At 47.3% G+C, this 16427-nt stretch overlaps 1 protein-coding gene across 4 annotated transcripts in view; it reads left to right on the forward strand.

Annotated features, from left to right (window-relative positions):
- Positions 1–1191: 1191 nt before the first annotated feature.
- Positions 1192–16427, forward strand: part of PLEKHA1 (pleckstrin homology domain containing A1) — a 60202-nt gene continuing 44966 nt past the window's right edge. Inside the window, exons 1-3 of one of the 4 annotated variants that reach the window (XM_032951902.2) lie at positions 1192–1316; positions 12750–12912; positions 14304–14360. In XM_032951902.2, coding sequence (XP_032807793.1) covers positions 12772–12912; positions 14304–14360 — 198 coding nt within the window. In that variant the 5' untranslated portion in view covers positions 1192–1316; positions 12750–12771. Of the gene's footprint in view, positions 1317–5373; positions 10299–12749; positions 12913–14303; positions 14361–16427 lie in introns of those variants that run through there. The other 3 variants (XM_032951904.2, XM_032951901.2, XM_032951903.2) reach the window with 3 other exon arrangements.

A 16427-nucleotide genomic window follows, 5' to 3' on the forward strand; every position in this document is an offset into this window, starting at 1 on the left:
ATTTCGGCCCCTCCTTCCGGTGGTGTCATCACCCCTCTTCTCTCTCGGTGCTTTCCTCTTGAGGTCTTAATCATCAGATCACCCACCATTTGCATAATGCCTCATCAACTTCTTCAAGGCCGGAGAGCATGATGTGAGACCATCTCTCCGTCACCCCACTGACTGCCATCTGCCGGCTCACAACACAGATGGGGAGTGCTCGCCCTGACCATTCCACAACATTGTCTTCTCAGCAGTCCAACGCCTTGAGAGCGATGGTTATGCAGAGTTGTCTGCCTCTTATGATAAGACACAGACGAGATGGTGGACGTATTAATAACATACAATACATCTGAAAGGTTTCGTGACTGCAGGAATTCATACTCTTTGAGTCTTTCGGTAAAGTCACGTAGAAGAAAAATACAAAAAAATCACGTTTCGATCGCAACACGAGCAATCGTCTTCAGGTGAAAAAATATACAGCGAGAGAGCTGTTGAAGCAGGGTGTTATATAGGCCTGAGATGGGTAAGTGGGCGGGACGAGAGATGCTATTTGCATGTCAATGTAAGATCGGAGGGCATCCTGAAGCTGTGGGGGTGGCCATTGTATCGTGAAAAAACGAGAGCCTCCGCCACATCGAGGGAAAGGAGCATCGGTGACTGCGAGTAAGACAATACAGCACAGCCTGTCAATGCAACTCAGAGTCAGAAATAACTGCGAACATCGGCAGGTGAGAGACACCACGTGAGAGGAGGAAATCCCTCTGTATCTGGCATGAGCATCCCGGGGAGAGACACCACGTGAGAGGAGGAAATACCTCTGTGTCTGGCATGAACATCCCGGTGAGAGAGACCACGTGAGAGGAGGAAATACCTCTGTGTCTGGCATGAGCATCCCGGTGAGAGAGACCACGTGAGAGGAGGAAATCCCTCTGTGTCTGGCATGAGCATCCCGATAAGAGACACCACGTGAGAGGAGGAAATCCCTCTGTGTCTGGCATGAGCATCCCGGTGAGAGACACCACGTGAGAGGAGGAAATCCCTCTGTGTCTGGCATGAACATCCCGGTGAGAGACACCACGTGAGAGGAGGAAATCCCTCTGTGTCTGGCATTAACATCCCGGTGAGAGACACCACGTGAGCAGAGGAAATCCCTCTGTGTCTGGCATGAACTTCCCGGTGAGAAAACCCACGTGAGCAGAGGAAATACCTCGGTGTCTGGCATGACCATCCCGGCTATTACCGCGCGCCCGTTTGAACCGGAAGTGGAGTGGCGCGGGGCGCTCGAAGAGCGGCGCGAGGCGCCTGGGCGCGAGACGGCGGCGGTGGCACGCGAGGTGAGTGGGGAGCGGTGAGCGGAGGGTGAGGGGGGCGAGGGGCGGTGAGCGGTGGGCGAGGTGAGCGCGGAGCGAGGTGAGCGTCGGGGGCGGCGGTCCTCACTCTCAGTTTCGCACGCCTGATACAGTATTGCACTTTTATACCAATAGCTCTAATAGTGGAACACTCCATCACCCCGCTCACACCATCACATCACGAACACCATCACCCCGCTCACACCATCACATTGCAAGAGTCCCGTCCCCGCGTGGCTCTTACATAAGAGCAGCAGCAGCTGTCGTTGCTGCTGGCGGTACCACGAGGATGCCTCTGCGGTGAGGAGGGGCACTGATTCAGAAATCCCGAGTGGAGTCCCCTCGCGTTGAGTCGGTGGTGGGCAGCGGGTCACGCTGGGAGGTCAAGGTCAGCAGATCTGCGCTTCCATCGCCTCGCATCGGTCCTGCAGCTGTTGCACGGTCGACGCGTGACCTGCAGGCTTCGTTATCACATTCTCCTCGTCCCCATCGTCTGGCTCGAGGTCGTCTCACCGCGGTGGCGAGGAGATGTTAACTACCTCGCCACGTGTGCAGGAGGTCGTAGGTTCAATCCCGACCCTGACGATGCCTGCTGCTGCTGTATATTTGGAGTTTGCGTGTTCCTCTCCCCGTGGTCGCGTGGAGTTTTTAAAGGGAACTCTGTTTTTTTCTCTCCACGTGTAGAAACATGCGTTCAAAGTATATGGCTGCTATAAATAACCATATGATAAGCGACTTCGTTGAGATATTATTTGTGGTCAGTCGCTTCTGAAAAAATTCTATATAGCTCAGTGGGCCTTACCAAGTATGTCTTATGAAGCCATCCAGATATATAAACACAGACGCATCTTCAACCGAGAGGATGGGTACAAACTGAACAATCATTGGAAGGACATTATTAACCAGGTAAAGTCATAACTGACTGTGATGTTTCCATCCTACCTGCTTATGTCAGCTGTTATTTCCGACTCTGATATACATCACCAGGTTAAATGTCTTTACATTAACGGGCTAAGTGTCTCACTAACACAGCTACCATTGCCCCTTTCCCTCGATGTGGCGGGATCTCTCGGTTTTTAACAGACTATATCTGTCTTTGATGTTTCTGTGCATGTGTCTCTCTGTTTGTCTCTCTCTGTGTGTGACTCTCTGTGTGTGTCTCTCTGTGTGTGTCTCTCTGTGTGTGTCTGTCTGTGTTGTGTCTATGTGTGTGTCTCTCTGGGAGTATGTCTCTCTATGTCTTTCTGTATGTGTCTCTATGTGCTTGTGTCTCTCTCTCTGTGGTTGTCTCGCTGTTTGTGTCTCTGTGTGTCTCTCTCTTTATGTGTCTATATGTGTGTGGTCTCTGTGTGTGTGTCTCTGTGTGGGGGTTGTCTCCCTGTGTATGTCTCTCTCTGTGTGTCTCTCTGGGTGTATGTCTCTCTCTCTGTGTCTCTCTGTTTGTGTGTGTGTCTCTCTGTGTGTGTGTGTCTCTCTCTCTGTGGGGGTTGTTTGTCTGTGTGTCTCTTCCTCTCTCTCTCTCTCTGTGTCTCTCTGTGTTGTGTCTCTGTGTGTGTCTCTGGGTATATGTCTCTCTCTCTGTGTCTCTGTGTGTGTCTCTCTCTCTCTGTGTGTCTCTCTCTCTGTTGGGGTTGTCTGTCTGTGTGTCTCTTCCTCTCTCTCTCTCTCTGTGTCTCTCTGTGTTGTGTCTCTATGTGTGTCTCCGTATGTGTCTCTGTGTGGGTCTCTCTCTCTATGTGTGTCTCTCTCTGTCTCTCTCTGTGTCTCTCTAGGTTGTCTCTCTCTCTGTCTCTCTGTGTGTATGTCTCTCTCTATGTGCGTGTGTCTCTTTATGCGTGTCTCTCTGTGGTTGTCTCTCTGTGTGTCTTTGTGTGTGGATGTCTCTCTGTTTGTGGGTTGTCCCTCTGTGTGTGTCTCCCTGTGTGTGTCGACACTTGATGTGGCCTCAAGGTGCACATAGCCTGGCACAAGCGTAGTTGTGACCTCACCGCCACTTAGTGGCGAATGGCGGTTGTTGTTGTCTCTTTATGTCTCTCTCTCTGTGTGTCTCTCCATGTGTATCTCTCTCGTTGACATGCTGGTCTCGCCTCGTACTTGCTCTTGCGGGTTTTTTGTTCTTGTTGACCGGTTCTCTGACATTGACATGCCAATCTTCTCATTGGCACAGCCCCTGGTTGCTGGAGCCGTCTCACATTGACATGCTAATCTCTTACATTTACATGCAAATTCCATCTCTAGCTCCGCCTACTTACCCTTGGGTTGAGCTCACCTAAAGCCTATATAACCTCTTGTTGCAGCAGCTCTTTCTCCTGCGTCAGCAGTTCTCCTGCTGTGTTTGTCTCACCTGATGACGGTTGCTTGTGTTGCAATCGATACGTCGTGATCTATTAATTTTCTATCTACGTGACTTTACCAAAAGAACCAAATAATATGGATTCCTGCAGTCACGAAAGCTTCAAATCAAGATTGAATTACAAAAGTTTAGTTTAAGAGAAACCAGCTCAGACAAATTTCTGGAACAAATGCATTTGCGCTGGTTGCTTGGCCGTGCCTTTACATGCATTTAACATACATACATAAGCACTGCAAAAAGCAGCAGAGCGCTGGATGAAGGCTCCAAAGATGTGCAGCGCTCAAATGCAGCGCAGTTTGCAGGGTGCAGAGCGTGGTGCAGTGGGATGTGAACAAATGCGCAGAACGACTGTGGACAGTGTGTAGGCAGCTGTTGGAGGTGCGTGCTGATCTAGTCCACGCTTCTCTCTGTGGGAGACTGGCTTCACCTCAATGAGTGCCCGGTGCTGTGGGCTGAATTCCTCAACTCGGATGTATAGCTGTGTATACAGTATGTGTTGTAGAGCACGTGCAACATGTCAGGGGGGTTGGTATGTTTGGTATTTCAACCGAGTAGAATTGTTGACAGCCTCAGCTCCGTTCTATTTCATATTTATTAGATTGTTGTTTTAAATGTTAGTTGTTGACAAAGGTGATGTGCAATAGCTTGATGATTATTAGTTCTGTACTTAACTGGGGAACCTAACATCTATAATATTATGCAGCACACTTGTTTCAAGATAAGTTGGCCACCTTGTGTCATCGACGATTAATTTGACAATCGGAGTGATATCCACTTCTGGCTGATTCATGCTACCCACGACCGTACGACCGTGGGTGGCATGAGTCAACACCTAACTTCTGGGGACCCACCTCCGGGTGCCACCTGGCTGTGGATGAACATGAATAGTCGGAGTAATTGTGTCCTGTACCATTATCGACATCATTACATCATCATAACATACATATTACTTTCAACATCACCAACATCACCATCGTCATCAACATCATCACCAAAATTATATTAATCACTGTCGGCTCCCCACATCCATCTCACTCCTACACGCGAGCAGTTTTCATCGTTCCATCTCACCGGTGGTCGTCCTCGCTGCTTTTCTTCATCGCACCCCGTGCAGTGCACAAGCTAGAGGCGTATCGACAATTGAGAATCGGTTTGGACAGGGCAGTCCATTGAAGAAGTTGATGGCCAGTGGGCGAGACTTAATGACAGAGTGGTAGGCAAAGGATTGAACATGCCGGAGAGGACGTCGGGCACAGAGAGAGAGGGAGCGATTAAATCAGCCCCGTTGCAGGCGCTAAATGGATTTGCTGCATCGCAAGACGTCGAGAGTTTATGATGGCTTGAGGGGAGGCCTTTATCCAGCAGTGGATTGATCTTGGCTCATATGATGAATCTGGCCACGGATAACAGGAGTCATAGGTATAAGGAGCTCCATTTTGTCTTGTTTGTGGCTTTCTAAAAAGGCAGTGCCGAAACGGTCATGGATACTCATTGGGGCTAAATGTAGTGGCCGGTCTCTGTCAGAATGTAAAGAGAGACCAGGACGACTCGCATGATAATGTTTTACAACACATCTTAGCCATAGCTACGAGTGTTGTTTGGCTTCTGTCCTTGGAGGTCTCAGATCCTCTCCACGTTTTCGTTGAATTTGGGGGGGGGGGGGGTGCGACGAAGGGGCCCTGAAGGTACTGTCTCTCACAGCCAACATTTACATTATTTTCCAGACCACACGCTTTTCCGGTTGTTGGGGATGGTTGTCAAATATCGAGATTTTCAATATGGTTTAACATCTTTCAGTAGTGCTATATCCAAATGCATTTTTGGCAGATTAGGGCGATGATGAAAGTAAAATCATTACACTTTAAAAAACTATATACAGTATACTGTTGCTCTGTTTACTGCCACATAACGCTAGCTTTGGATGAGGCTATTAAACACATGCATGCAGTGCGCATATAGGGTGGCGTGATGTTGATGTCATGCACAATGGCTTACAGGCACTTTGACACTTGGGTTGAAATCATAAACACATTAACTATGTCTCTCCGTCTGAGGCAGGGGCTCACAATTCATCATAAAGACAAATCTTAAGTACAAAATTGGTATTATAAAGTGTTATAATTAATTACTTAATGACAGTGAGGGAATGAACTGTGTTTTAGCTGATGACTGCACGTGTAACGCTGCCTCAAGTGTGTTGTTGTTTACGTTTAATAAGTTACGTGGAGAAAGATGACATCACAAGTGATGTCACCTCATTAAGTGGGATGTAATCTCATTTATTTTGAAATTATAAATTAACGTATTAATTTTAACCATGAACGCAGCTGACATCTAGATCCTGCAGGGTGAGTCCTGTCTCATATCACTCATCATCAGCCATGGTCTATCTCCTGCCTGGATGAAGACTAATGCGATGTCTCTGATTTGTTAACCCGAAATGTGTTTCCCTTTCTCAGCGTAATTCCAAATCTGCAACTGTCCTTGCTTTTATCTTCTTCATCATGGTCTGTCTATTGATACATTATATAAACAATTAGGACAACTTTGTAATTTAATATCAATTTAAACGCATTGCATCTAGATGTTAAATGATCTTGAGTCATAACGTTACTCAAATTAGACTATGAATTATTCTTACAGTACTGCTTTTGTACTGATGATGGGGTTATGGCCCATGTCTGCTTTGTTCTAAACGTGCCTCTGCTTTAGTTTTGTATACATTTCACCCACCCTTGTGCTCAAATGCGCCAAGCTGGGCTAATTCGCTTCGCCAAGGGCAGTAGGGTGGCGTTGCAGTGGTAACGCGCATTCATGCCTCACACGAAGAAGGACCTGGGTTTGATTTTCGACTTGGGCGCCTCTCTGTGTGGCATTTGTACGCTCTCTCCCTGTTGTGGATGGGTTTCCTCCCATATATATAAAAATAAGCTATGTAACTGGTATTTTACAAATTCTTAAATTTACCTGTACATGACTCAATTGGGATTACAAAGCAACATCATCCCTGATTACTAAAATTTGGCAGGAGTGCTCTGTGGATTACTCCATGGATCAGAAAGAGTCTGAGACTGGGGTTTTCCTGGGTAAACACACCAAGCTATATTGATGACCACAAACAAGAGTGAAACCAAAACACAACTCTTGACTGTTATCTTTCAGCTGCAAATACATGGTCATCATTCGTGGTGGCAAATACTATCTTGAGTATACAAAGCTGCTTGTTGAAACCTATGAAATATATACCTTTGGAATCCTACAATCCCATGTGAACCTTTTATTTGTACTTCGTGACATAAATCGGCCCTCCCCCATCCTGCACTCTCAGCGTAACTATTTTTTTGCCTCATATCTCCAACACTCGCTGGCTGTGTTCGCTTCCGGACTTCTGCATTCCTTATCCTGCCCTACCACAACATTCCTAGCATCCGTCTCAGACACTACCTGAGCTCAAATATCCAATAACTTTCATCTAGAACTGCTCAGGGTTCCAGCTCTCTGATCCATATGGGAACACGGATGTCACTCGTGCCTTACATGCCCTTCTCTTTACACGCAGACTCATCTCCCTTCTCTTACACAGTGGTTTCTGTAGCCCAGCACAAACCTGCCCTGCTGATGCAATGCGCCTCTTGATCTTGTCTTAGCTCCCTACATTATGGAGAACACTGCCTAAGTACACAAAGTCCCTCACCTTCTCTCCACTTACCAGGGCTTGTGATCCTACGAGAGGAGCTCCGTTTCTACATTTGTCTGAAAGGGAAAGCCTGCATCTTCAGACCCCAGTGTCTAACCCAGGAGTCGGCAACCTGTGGCTCCGGAGTGGCATGCAGCTCTTCAAGGACTGCTTCGTGACATTATTTATTAAGGACCACCATCTCCTATTCACATGCATTGCAGCTCTTGTTCTTTTGCTTGTCGCCCTCTGGTCTAGCCTCATTGCCGTAAGACTGCCAACAACTGTATTGACTCCAGCCAAAGTCATAGGCAAGTGTGTTAGGTATTGCGTGTAAACGCAATCAAACCTTCACAATGATGCATGCCATTATTTGCAGTGTGCCGGACACCCCCCTTAATTTGAAAGGCTCTTCTCACAATTCAGCGCCAAACACTGTAAGTAGTGCAGTGCCACTGCACTACAGCGTTGCTCTGATACCGAACATCTGCTTCGCAAGAATACGACGGCGGGGACAATGAGGCCCTCCTCGTCCTCACCGTCGTCATGTGTGTGGGAGATGTGGCCCCTGCACCTGGAGAACTTGGTCCTCCACCCACCCGGCAAAAGGGAAACAAGCACCAAGCTCAGGCACCTGCTTGCAGCGCCTGATTGCAGATATATTTTAAGTTTAGAGTTGCTGTGGTTATTTTTGCTGAAGCGATTGCGAAATGATGCTAATCTCCCGTTTACATTCCTTGGGTGCATACTGGCTTAAGTTCCACATTCATATGACAGAGTAAGTTTGTCCATAGGACAACCACGATTGACTTCCTACAAAGTGTTACTAATTGTGTCAACTCGTGATAATTGATGGTTGAGTTGACCACCTACCAGAACTTACATTTCATTACTTCCCAACTGAGTGTGTACGCCTGAGCGAGGTTTTGAATTCGCCCACTCGCACGGTCACTGGCTGTCGTGGGCATTGCAAGCACCGTGGGCCTGCTTTTAAAACGATGCGTTACGGTTTGGCTGTACTCCAAGTGGACGTTAAATAGCATTATGTTCACTGGGAAAAATATGACCTTTTAGCCGACAACCCTCGAAGGGCAGCGTTTTCCGTTAGAATGTAAAGGCGCGTGCCACCACAGCCACACAAATGCGCCCTGGGCTCCTATAAGGCAGAAGTGCTCAAGGGTAACCACCTGCAGAGCTGCGACGCACCCGTACTCTTGTACCTTCGCTACTTGTGTGCAGATGAACAAGCCGGTGTTTTGACAGCATGGGCTAGTGTTGCCATGCTTGAGGGTAGTAACTGTCTCTGTATCATTGGAATATTGAGGAAGTTGCTGCCATGCGTGTCTGCATTGTCTAAACAGCAGAATATGAGTCGGTCTGCTTTATCTCCATCCCTTCTGTTCCACGGAGTTTGTGGCAGAAGTCTGGGCGGATTGAGTATGAAACCCAAGCAACCGTCATTGCACTCTGTTTCTTTCTGCAAACCACCACAGGTGCAACGGTGCATTACGTGTGCATTTATGCTGTATGTACAGTGAGGGAAAAGTATTTGATCCCCTGCTGATTTTGTACGTTTGCCCATTAACAAAGAAATGATCAGTCTATAATTTTAATTGTAGGTTTATTTGAACAGTGAGAGACAGAATAACAACAACAAAATCCAGAAAAACGCATGTCAAAAATGTTATAAATTGTTTTGCATTTTAATGAGGGAAATAAGTATTTGACCCCCTCTCAATCAGAAAGATTTCTGGCTCCCAGGTGTCTTTTATGCAGGTAACGAGCTGAGATTAGGAGCACACTCTTAAAGGGAGTGTTCAAATAAACCTACCATTAAAATTATAGACTAATCATGTCTTTGTCAGTGGGCAAACGTACAAAATCAGCAGGGGATCAAATACTTTTTTCCCTCACTGTAGTACGCTGTGACTGTCCCTTGATTAGACTTGGAGTAAAACTGAAGGTTACTTTTTGAAATGCCAGGATTTTTGTCTTGATGTTGCGTTATCAGACCCATGTTGATTTTGCCCTTGTTGCCTTGATGTCTGCTCTTTACAATAATGTGGTTATCGAAAACTGGAAGAGAGATATGAATACAGCGATAGGAGAAAGGGGGGGGGGGGGGCTGCTCCTCCTCCGCCTCACCTCCCCACAATCTCTGTACTCCAAAGCCTCTCATGTTTTGAGATGAGACTGAGCTGCCCTGTGTGTGCGTGGGCATTCTACCTACGTACGAACTTCCATACCGAGTCACTGTGCGCTGTTGACCAGTGGCACCAAGAGCACCGTGATCATCAAGCCCCCTCCCAGGTTCTGTTCGCTCAGCAGCCGCATGGCTCTGAACAAATAGATAGAGCCGTGGCTTCGTGTAGGGCACGTGAGAGCAAGTACACGCGACTCCATTAAGTGGCACGTGTACACCGATATTTACGGAGCTCTTTTAGCAAAGAAGCACAACGCACACCTGTTTTCACAATTCCGATGCAGAACGAAATAACCGGAGTGTAAAAGCCCTTGTGCGAATACTGAAACTTGTTCACGAAAAAAATGTTACCACAAGTGGAGCAACAAACCAGTACAACTGCCTTATCGGAAATCACGAACGCCCGGCTTATCACTGCAGCACACGTGTGGGGACCATGGTGAGGTTGTGAGCCGTGACGTCACAGCTCGCGCACAGGACAGGGGGAGAGAGAGGGGGGAACCGCTGCTTGGCTATCGGCGGCGGCCACAGCGGCCACGTAAGCCGCACGCTCGCTCTCTCCGCGGACGTCTCCCAGCTGCGGTTCTCCACCGGTGCAGTTTCTTCGCAAGAAGACAATTCAGACATTTCAGTGGGGTTTTGTTCCTTTGAACAATATAGTTCCGTGGCTTAATAGATGTTTAAAAGTGAATACATTGCGGCCATTGAAGGTGAGCGGTGTGCACAAGCATCACGGTGAGCGTGGGTTGGGTTTGGTTTTACCAAACGTCACTTATTGCTGCTTTGAGTAACAGCATCGTCATCATCTGTGTGTTCATCATCTGTGTGTTCATCATCTATGTGTTCATCATCTATGTGTTCATCATCTATGTGTTCATCATCTATGTGTTCTGCCAATTATTACACGTGGGGAAACGTTCGTACATTTGAACAGCAGCTGTCTATCGGAGCAAGTGTGAAGCTAAATCTCCGTAATGTAACACACATTCTCTTTTAAAGGGCTATTAAAAGAGAATGTGTACAGAGTTTGTATTGTTTTGTCTGATTCTCATAATTTTAGTAAATGTAAAATAATGTCCGTTCGTTGCCATTTTACTCAAGACTCGAAAAATGTAACCTTGGTGTGCTTCCCATGACTGGTGGACTGCAGTTATTTACGTTTATTAGCCATATTACTTCCAATTGCGCACACATATTGTGAATACCTTCTTCGGACATTAATGTCCAGATATAATCAGTCAATTTTTGTAAAAGATGTGCAGGCCATGTTGAGGCATATTTAAAGCAATGGCTAGGTTTGAGGTCCGGGGTAAGGTGTCGTTTTGTTCGTGCTCTGTGAGTGTGCCAAGTGCATCACCACCATGTCTCTACGAAGCACAATGACGCTGTCCATGAGGACGTGCACTTTCCTCATCGTATCACCACCGCTCCTCCCATTTGGACGCTTATGAGCAAAGGATCATCCGTAGCACCAAACAGATCTGCAGCATACATTATTTATTTAGTTAAATCTTCTGTATTATTAAAAAATTGTAGACATTTGACAACTGCCGGTGCGTGGGCGGATCACTCCCTCATGGCAGTCATATCATCCATCTCGCCACACCCCCTGCCGAGCGTTGGTGGTGCGCTCCAGGCAGGCTAATCTTGTACGTCCAAACCAACTCCTCCCTTCTCTTGAGATCTCATCGCATTTATGTACGTTGAACTTCTTTCGAACCGTACATAGCCAACCATGCCAATCAGAGGTGTGGGTGGAGTCAGTCTCTGGGCAAGCTGCAAGTGACAGTGTCGCTTTAAGGCCTCTGTGGTGAGGGCACATATTAGAAAGTGGGAAGCCTTGATGATACAGCACCTATGCCTTCTCCCCCAGCGCTGCCTAAGATGCTCAGTAAAATGGGGCCAGAGCTATCAGAGTGAGCTTATACGACCGACTCCTATGATGAGAGGAGTGCTCCACTCCTTAGAGAGAGAGAGGAGGGACAGTTATTCAAAATGATTTGATCCTCATCCTCCGAGAGCTTGGAAGGAATTGCCACAGGAAAGACTCGTGAAGCGCCTTCTCAAGTCTGGCCAGAGCTCAAAAGTCTCTTCTCTGAGGGAAGAGTGCCCAGACATTTCTGATGGTGCACTGGCCTGGACACATTAATGGGTGAAGCTGCGTAGGGGGATTGAGGCCTCCTCAATTATGAAGGCAATGTTCATCATACAGCAAGGTCAAGCCTAGACATGTACCACAGTCCTGACTATGGATGCAGTGAGGTTAGCTAAGAACCCCCTAGGAAGGCTGCATATGAGGGACTTCTGGCCTCAATTCCATCTCCAACAATACCGGTTGGATAAGGATTTTTAACAGGAATTTAAGACATGCACAGATTGACCACAACTCTAAGATTGTGACTATTAAAGTGAATGTAGGCAAGTTCTTCACCCAGTCCCTGAATCATCATTGGAAGCCTGAGTGATGGCAACATGAAGAGACAGCGGTGCGAGGAGGAGCTGGCTGGTTGTGAGTTTCGGGTGGCGCAGGGGCAACACATTCCTGTGAGGGCCGCAGTGGCTCATGAGGCGTCGCCAGATGGGGTCTTTTAGCTGCCGCTCGGACCCTGTTGAGATTGTAGAGCGCCAAAGCGTTACCCAGCAGCGGTGGAGAGGGTCGGTGGGATGGGCGGACGGCACCTTCTCAGCGAGGCCACGTTTCGCTCGCACTCACTCACCCACCCGCAGAGAGTCTACGCTCGTTTCATAGTTTATTCACTGGTCGTGTTCGTGAAAAGATTGAATATCTAAATTTCGATTTGAAGCTTTCGTGACTGCAGGGATTCATATTCCCTTCTACGTGACTTTACCGAAAGAACCAAGAAGATTGATGATCATTAAATTCGCGACATCCGGCTGGCGCTATGCTCTTGCGTTTCGCAACGGGAGTGAGGATGGCGGAAGCACGAGTTGTAATGTGGGCGCGAAAAATACCCTTTTGTTTCAAATCGTGAAATTAAATGAGGCAGCTGGAACTCGCGATAGCGTCCGAGGTTTATTTACACCGCTGAAGTGCACTTTTCCTATCTCCGTGGCAACGCTTATATGGCATAAACATCACGAAAGTAAATGGCGCACAATGCACGCACACGGGAGTGGTGTTTGGAGTGTTGTACACGTGCGAGTTAATGCGCACGGTTCTCACAGGGCATGTGCAGGCGTGAGCAGAATGCCGTATGTGGATCGGTTCAATCGCATCTGTGGCTTCTTGGACATTGAGGAGTGCGAAGGCAGCGGGCGCTTCCAGCGGCGATACTTCATCCTAGATGGCTCCGCCAACAGCCTCGTGTGGTACATGGACAATCCACAGGTATGAGGGAACAGATGGGCTACGTCGCCTTGCAAGAGCCCGTTGATCAGTAGCAGTGTCGACCGTTATTGCACTTTGGATTACCCAGTACAGCTTTACTGAAGAGTGGACATTCTCTTTGTTAGGAGGATCACAGTAGTGTGGGCGACAATTGCCGTGCAATTGCTAAGCAAGCAATATGCGAGTATTTTTATTTTAATTATTTGGCAAAAGTGGACCATGATGTCAGCACGCAATGGCCTACTCTTTGAATGACATTGCAGGGTCTTTAATGTCCAGCGTTAAAGTGACGGCATGTATTGGAGCAAGGCAGATTTGTACCAAACTCAAGGTGCCAGGTCATACAGAGTGCCTTAGATTCAAGAAAGGCTAAGTGGTGGGTGCTAAGGGGTTTCAACAAATTGCCTTCATGTGCCACGGGTTGCACACACCAATTCTTTTTCCTGGCCCGCCGGTTGGGTCACGGAGGTTTAGCCTTCAAGACCAAACTCGGCTTCTACGTTGGTGGCTTTACAGCATTGTTCACCGCAATAAGTTGACGGCAGTTTCATAATAATCCCAAGTCGACTTTTAGAAAGTGTGCAGATGCCTGCTCCAAGGGCTTACATTTACTGTGGCTGCAGTGGCACAAAATTCACCCACTTCTCATAAGTGGCTTATTTGATTAATTCATTAACGGGCCTTAAATTGAATGTGAAGATTTTACTGTGAGTGATTAATACAAAATTACGCACGATGTGTATGTTCTATGTACAAAATTCCTATGTCATTGATTATTACCATGCTTCATGTTCATGAACCCACTGAACAAGTATTACAATTCCTCATTCATAATGTAATCCTAAATCTTAACTCGATAGTTTAGGGATATTTCCATTCTCTTTTGCCGATTTGTATCTCGTGCTGGACATGAATCATCGGGTTCAATGTTGTGAAATATTTGTCTGTTTCGGTTTCCTGTGACTTGCCTTGTTAGGAAGTCCCCCCCACTTTGTTTTGGCATGGAGCATATGAAGCGTATGGAGTTGTCTTCATCATTTGGACGATTACGGCCGTCGCACGCAGTCACTCCGAACGAAGATCCCTGCACGGCCATATACGGGCCCTGAGGACGTTATCCACTGAGAACAGTGCACACGAGCCAGATGTTTATTGTCTTTGAAGTACAAGGCTGCAATGCCACCAGAGAACACTATCTTTATGATGTTTTACCCATTTAAATTTAGAAGTGAATGCTCCATCCAGGGACTAGGACTGTATGTATGGGTGTGTCCTGGCATTGCGTTCACAGCATGGCGCTGGGCTGAGGGTCATCCAGAGGGCTACCCAGTGTTCTGTTGCAGTGCGTTTGAGTGGCTGAGTCATCATTGTTCCTTTTGAACCACTTTTAGAACCTGCCGGAAGGAGCGACAAATGTTGGATCTCTTAACCTCACCTACGTAAACAAGGTGCGTTCCGGCCAACATACAAGCGTTCGGTACATGTTAATACGTGCACTTCGTGTGTCTGTTGTAAATATTTGTGCATGCGGCATCTTGAAATAGGGTCACATTTAGACGCTATATAAATTACTTGGATTGGAATACACGAGTTCATGAGAATTAGTTTGATATCACGCTGCTCTTTACACACTTTACATCGCATGTCATGCCAACACATTTGATAGGGTACTCACATGGGCAGCTGGCCCTGTGGGCACAAGGTGACTCAGCGCCCCTGGCCTACAAAAGGATATTCTTCTGCCAGTTAGGGGCGATAATTGATTGCTGGGCGCCACGGTGGCGAGATGTTAACTACCTCGCTTAGTATGCAGGAGATCATGGGTTCGATCCTGATCCTGACGCCTACTGTATATTTGGAGTTTGTGTGATCTCCTCGTGGTTGCGGAGATTTTTGTCCGAGTCCTCCGGTTTTTCCCTCCACATTTAGAAACATGCACTTCGAGCATTTGGCTACTATAAATTTCCACATATTAAGCAACTTCATTGAGCTATCATTTGTGGCTAGGTCGCTTCTGAAAAAGATATATATATCTCAGTGGGCATTACCTGATCAAATAAAAAATAGTTTAGTTTTAGTTTAATCCCAATTGAGTGATGTTGCGGGTCATGTAAAATTTGTCAAATTTGGATCCAGAGGCCGGCACACCATGGTCTATTCGTTTTGAATGGGATCTTTAACGTCTGCTGTGTAGCGTATGTGAACATCTACATCTCTGCGTGAACGCAGGCTGCGTGCAGCCCATGGGCATCGCATGTGAATGTGTCTACGGGTGTTTGTGGACACGTTTTGTACCGAGACTTTTAGACTGGTTGACGCAAGCCTTGGGATTCCCATTGAGACGTTCCATCCGCATGTATTGCAGGACTTCAGCTGACATATACGTTTTATTTTTGCACTGTACATTTGGGTAATTAGTTGATTATAGAACATTTTACATTTCTAAAGCATCTAGAAGTAACTACAGCGCAAGCCACTGTATGCAAATAAATGAATATATGATATTTGCTGTATTTATATGGTGTTTTTTTTTTAAAACAGCTACTGGTGTCTGTAACGCTGAGGCAGTTCCATCAACAGAGATGTGCGCAATGACAGCAGACCCACCCAGCCTGGCTCTGAGCATACCCACAGGGGGAAGCACAGGCCCTCCCCTCCATCCCCGCTCCTTCCCCTCATCCCTCCCTCCTCTTCCCCTGTCCCCTTCCCCCCACCCTGCGCTGTGTGGATCGGTCACCCACCTCCTTGCCTCTTACTGTATGGCAGTATTAGACGGAGGGCACCGTGTGCGTTCCTGTGCACCTGCCGGCTCCTTGCTGCTCCGTGACAGCAGATTGACCCAGCCTGGCTCCGAACATCCCCAAAGGGGGGCAGCACAGCCCACCTCCCCCCTTCCCCCCTTCTCCCTCCCATCCCCATTTGCCTCTTCCCTCCCTCCATGTGCCTACCTGCGCACTTGCAGACTCATTGCTGCTCCATGTTGTTCCATTTAAGTGGTATCATGAGGAATCGTCACAAAGAACGGTTATTTTTGTTTTTGTGCACAGTGCCAATTTTTATTTAAGCAACTTGTTAACACATCCGGACACTAACCTCTCCATGTTTGTCACATGTTTGTACTTGCTTGTGAGTTGTAACTGTCTGAACTCGGGAGGGGCTTTAAAAGTAACCGTGATAAAATGCTCATCGGTCGTAAAATTAAACCAGGAAATTGCGCACTGTACGTGGGTGTAAGCGCGCTGTAATGAGCGTTTGGCCACGGGAAATTGCAGTCATGTATGTATGTTGAACTTCTTTCGCACCGTACGTAGCCAACCGTGATCATCAGAGGTGGGGGGGAAGGACAACAAACTAAACACAATGAGCAGATCATAGGGATTAAATGTTGCCAACCTCGCACACGTGGGTTTTCTCCAGGTACTCCGGCTTCCTCCCACGTGTCTAGACACTCGTGAATGGGGTTGGCATAAATGTCGTATAGGGCCACAGAGCTTGGGCAATTCATTATTGTCTGT

This window comes from Petromyzon marinus, chromosome 11 (genome assembly GCF_048934315.1).
Source record: "Petromyzon marinus isolate PM22_M1 ecotype Great Lakes invasive population chromosome 11, UKy_Petmar_22M1.pri1.0, whole genome shotgun sequence".
NCBI classification, from domain to species: Eukaryota; Metazoa; Chordata; class Hyperoartia; order Petromyzontiformes; family Petromyzontidae; genus Petromyzon; species Petromyzon marinus.